We start from the raw sequence: 5,016 nt of genomic DNA on the forward strand, positions 1-5,016 counted from the left end.
ATGTCTTCAACTTAAAACAGTGGCTAAAATAAAAAGTGCTCAAATTAGTCTTGTACATAGTCAGTGCTGCAACATCTGAGTTGGATGCTAAGGAAAGAGATACTACCTTTTAAGACTGCCATTTTAATAATTTTTTATTCCATTTTATCACATTTTTATTACTGCTGCTGCGCCTCCCTAAAAATATCATCCTCTGGAATTATGCAAATTATTGCAGATCTGAACTTTCAATAAGCAGCAAGTTTATCAGTGTCTTATAAAGAAAATCCTAGTACACCCTAAAGTTAATATATGAGAAGGCAGTGGAGACTACTATGTAATATTCAGAAAGTGTGACTCATTTCTTGAAGGTAACAATACTGTGGAATTGTTCTTTTAATGGAAAAAATAGCTTTAATCTATTTCATGTTGATTTAGTTTATACTAATGTTAGCAACAAAATGAAAAGCCACTGCATATCTCGGGAGACCGTGGCCAAGTGCAGTCGGGCATCTGCAGTCATCTGGAAACATCTGACAGGAACAGTAATGTCACTGGGTACCTTGCATTGGTTCCATAAACAGACTTGCACACATAAATACGAGCAAACGCTACAAAACTGTTCTTACTAATTGGCCTGAGTTTTAGCAAGGGAGATTTGCTCAGATACCAGACGCTCCCTGCCAGGCAGGCAAAGGAAGCTCTGCAACAGGCTCCCTCGGGAGCTCGCATGGGCTGCATCACTGGCAGTCACCGAAGACCACTCTGGCAGTGCAAGTAGGGTGACCTTCAGGCATTTATAATTTCGATGTCTGGGTAAAAGCCAGCTCCTGTTGGCAGTCACAGGTGAGAGGCGGCCACTCGGGACAGATGAGCCTCTCACCCCGGCGTGCCGCACTGTCCCCGGGCAGGGCTGCGCTGCCCGCTAGGCTCAGCCCCGCGTCCACCAGGCGACACCCCTTGCCCCCCGCCACCCGGGAAGGGCAGCTTCGTGTCCGGGGCGCTGGGGAGGGGAGGGCAGCAGGACCTACACCGACTCACGGGTGGTGGTCTACAGCCGCGCTCGGGGCCGGGGCAGAGGCAGCGCGGGTGTCGCGGGGAGGGGATGCCCCCGGCATTCCCGCCTGGCACCGCTCTCCGCCACCCTTCCCGCCCCGGCTGTCCTGCCGTCCCCATGGCGACGGGACGCGCCGGCGGTCAGCCCTCGCCGGTGCCTCCCTCCCCTGCAGACCTGCTCGACTCGGCTCGGCTCGACCAGGATAGCCTCGGCCAGCCCCGGCCGCCGCCGTGGTTGCCGCGGGGGTCGCGGTACCTGAGTGCGCTCAGCCACCACCGGAGCCCGCACGGCCGGGAGGAGGAGGAGGAGGGAGGAGGAGGAGGAGCCGGCCCCAGGCTCCGCGCCCCCGCCGGAGGTGTGGCATTTGCAGCGTCCTTCGGGAGAAACGGGAGCCCTTACTTCCCTGACACAAAGCGCCCTCTCCGCCCACGACAAGGGACTTTGGATTTTGGTGGTCCGTAACAAGAGTGGCGCGAAAGCAAATCACGACTGCCTCAAGCTGTTGGGTCCTCGGTGGAAATTCAAGTACCGGCCCACGAGCAATAGGGGAGGTGCGACAAGAGCTGGCTCCGTACCAAATCTACAGATTTCCCAAAGCTTTCTTAGGTATTATTCTCCAGTATTATTTATTACATGGTCATTGTCCGGTACGGCTTCCCCAGGAGAACTCTACAGAAAGCACATTCTCCTCTGAAACACTTGTCTTGTAAAGTGTCTTGTACCCATTAGCCAGCACAGAGCCCAAACCTGACATTGCCCATAGCACTCTCTGAACTGGAAGTTGGAAAATTTGTCCTTATTTATGAACAAATTTGCTTCCTTTCACACATGAAATGGCATATAAAAAACCACTTTTCATTGAATTAAGGCAAAAGTTCAATCTCAGGAATTTTCAGGGGATTAACTGCATGAAATAAAGCCTCAAATATTTTGCATAGCTCAGTGTTTCCCATAATAGGCCCTTCAGATAACATCACTTAGTATGTTAAGTCTTGGGTTTGTGTGCCAAGGTTTTCTTAGCAGGGAGGAGCTACATGAGTGGCTTCTGCAAGAAGCTTCCCCCATGTCTGACAGAGAAAATTCCAGCTGGCTTCAACACAGACCCATCCGTGTCTCCGCCAGTGTTCTCCTCTCTTCCCTCCTTTAATCTGATGTTGCAGAGGTACTGCCACCATAGCTGCTGAGCTCAACCTTGACTAGTGAAGTAAAACTGAGTCTGGGAAGAAGGGAGGGGTGGGAGGAAGGTGTTCTAAGATTTGGGTTTATTTCTCATTACTCTGCTCTGATTTGATTGGTAATAAATTAAACTGATTTCCTCAAGTTAAGTTTGTTTTGGTCATGACGTTAATTGGTGAATGATCTCTCCCCATCCTTATCTCCACCCACGAGCCTTTCATTAATTTTCTCCTTCCTGTTCAGCTGAGGAGACTAACAAAGCAGCTTTGGTGGGCTCCTGGTCTCCAGCCAGGGTCAACTCAACACAAAGCTGTTAATTCAGTATGTAGTCAGGAAGAATAACTTTACACCTTCTCATAGTGTTACACCATCTCTTTGAAATATGAACAATTTGGACAATGCTATTATTTGACTGATCAATTCTGCAAAGCTTTTACCAACTCCAAATACATTTAATATCAGGACTTGTTTAGTTATTTGCAAGTGTTCTATCTGAAAAAGTTTGTTGTGCATTTTGCATCCTCAGTTTTGCAATACAGAAAACATGCCCACTTGGAATTTGACTGAAACTATTTAATTAATAATCAATTGTTAACAGCTATTTTGATTATAAAGACAAGCACACCTAACTTCACTTATCATAGGTAAATTCAAGTCTTCAGTCACTGTGTTTCAATGCCATTTTCAGTTCCGACACCCAATCTGGGTCATCTTCCTCAAAATCCCTAAAAATAGATTTCAAAATGTTCTTTTACAAAGCAAAATACAACTTTATAAATATTTGCCTTTTTTTTCCCCACGAAAAAATTACCCAATAACTAGGATAAATTATGTTAAAAATATCAGCACAAGAGACATATTTCCTGCACCATTGTGATTAAGGAAGCAAAAGAAATTCTCTTTGGCATTTACTAAAGTAAGTTTTATCAAAAGCAAAACCAAATTCATATACTAAGAGACTGAAAATGTGTTGATATTGACAGCCTGCAGCTGAACTACAGCAATACATGCCTAAGTAGTTCATCTGTAAGTGCCACAAAAATAAACAGTGACATAAATTGAGACTCTGAGAATCCAAGAGCCACTTCCAAAACATACACACATCCTCTGGACCTGCTCCAACAAGTGTGCTGAGGACCCCAGAGCTGGATGCAGCACTCCAGGTGGGGTCCCAGAGCAGAGCTGAGGGGCAGAATCACCTCCCTCAACTTGCTGGTCACACTGTTTTTGATGCAATTAGGATGCAATTAGCCTTCTGGGCTGCAAGTGCTCATTGCTGGGTCATGTCCAGCTTTTCATGCATGAGAACCCTTGAGAATCTGCAGGGCTGCTCTCAATGAGTTCTTCTCCCAGTCTGTATTCGTGCTTGGGATTGCATGGACCCAGGTGCAGCACCCAGACATTGAGCCACTGACCACAACTCTCTGGCTGCATCCATCTGTCCGTCCATCCATCCATCCATCCATCCATCCATCCATCCACCCAATCAATTTCACCCAAGCTCAGCCATTCTGTGATTCTATCAACTATAAATTATTAGAACTGAGAAAACTATTTGAAACTCTCACCATCATGCAGATTTCTCCCTACAACATGGAAGTGAAATTCAAGAGCCAAATAGGCAGGTGCTCCCTCATTAGTCATCTTGCTTCCTGGAACTCTTCACTATTATTACTTAAGTCTCATCTTAATTAAACCATTGCTAACCTGTGGTCCTTCAGCTTCATAAAGACACTCAGTTTCTAAGTTTCATACCTTCCAAAGGAGTGACCATGAGCTCCTTTTCAAGTCCATGGGAAGAAACACAAATTTCATCATCTGTAATAGACTGGACTTCTTGTTCCCTGGAGGAACTTGCCTCTTCTCTGAACCCAGGCAATAATCTTCAAATGCTGACATTACAAGAGAGGTGTCTTGAGTTGAGAGATGTGAATCCACAGAAATCGCTTCTGTAAACACACCACAGGCTTTTCAGAGGACTGCTCAGTCAGGGAAGAGCAAAAAGATTAAGAGAGAGAACAATGCCTGTGGCACCCTCCTGAGAGCTGTTGGTTCAGAAACGGAATGTAAGGCCATGCTCACTGGACCTCCCAACAGAACTCTTCCAATTTACCTGCTTACATAAATGTAGAGATGCTCTGGTAAAAACTACAGTCACTGGTATTTAGGATAGTCAAAATATTTAAATAAAACCACTAGTAAAATAGCCAATAAAACTTTTGAGCTTTTGAGTTTTTATGGTGAACAGACTTCCCTCTATCTCTTTCGATCCTGAAGAATTCTGTATCCTTGAGTGATACCTCAAAATACAGTTTAAGAAAAAACATTAGTACAGCATTATGAGCTTGATATTGGATGATTGAAAAGACTGTATGATAGCAAGGTCTGAAATATCAATGTTGTTTTTACATTCCAGATGATGAAAGATATTTTCAGGTTTACTAATAGCTTGCATTTCTATTAAATGGTCTCTTTTTGTGCTTGCCTGCTTTGTCTGTGTGTGTATTTATATGCACACATATGTATGTATACACGATGTATGTATCATATTCATATAATATCATGTATATGATGTCAATAAACAACAGTTTATTGACCAATAGTCAGGATAACTCCATTTGAAACTGAGGGATTTTCTGACTTTAAAGAGGCTATACAGCCATAGGTGATAGTTGAATGCATTAGTAATTGGTAATTCTTGCTAGATTTCTCTTCCACTATCTAGTTTCCCCTGGCACCTACATAAACTCTTTTGCCAGGTAATTTCACGAGATAGCACTCCTTTAGTGGAAAAAACCCCTTTG

At 44.5% G+C, this 5,016-nt stretch overlaps 1 protein-coding gene across 1 annotated transcript in view; it reads right to left on the reverse strand.

The window, feature by feature from the left end:
• Window positions 1-4,106, reverse strand: part of ATP7B (ATPase copper transporting beta) — an 83,241-nt gene extending 79,135 nt beyond the window's left edge. The window contains exon 1 of the mRNA XM_050331850.1: window positions 3,968-4,106. Coding sequence (XP_050187807.1) covers window positions 3,968-4,030 — 63 coding nt within the window. The 5' untranslated portion in view covers window positions 4,031-4,106. The remainder of the gene's footprint in view (window positions 1-3,967) is intronic.
• Window positions 4,107-5,016: the final 910 nt, after the last annotated feature.

The sequence above is a fragment of the Myiozetetes cayanensis genome, unplaced genomic scaffold, assembly GCF_022539395.1.
Source record: "Myiozetetes cayanensis isolate MyiCay16 unplaced genomic scaffold, myiCay2020 scf5-8, whole genome shotgun sequence".
In the NCBI taxonomy this organism is placed as follows: Eukaryota; Metazoa; Chordata; class Aves; order Passeriformes; family Tyrannidae; genus Myiozetetes; species Myiozetetes cayanensis.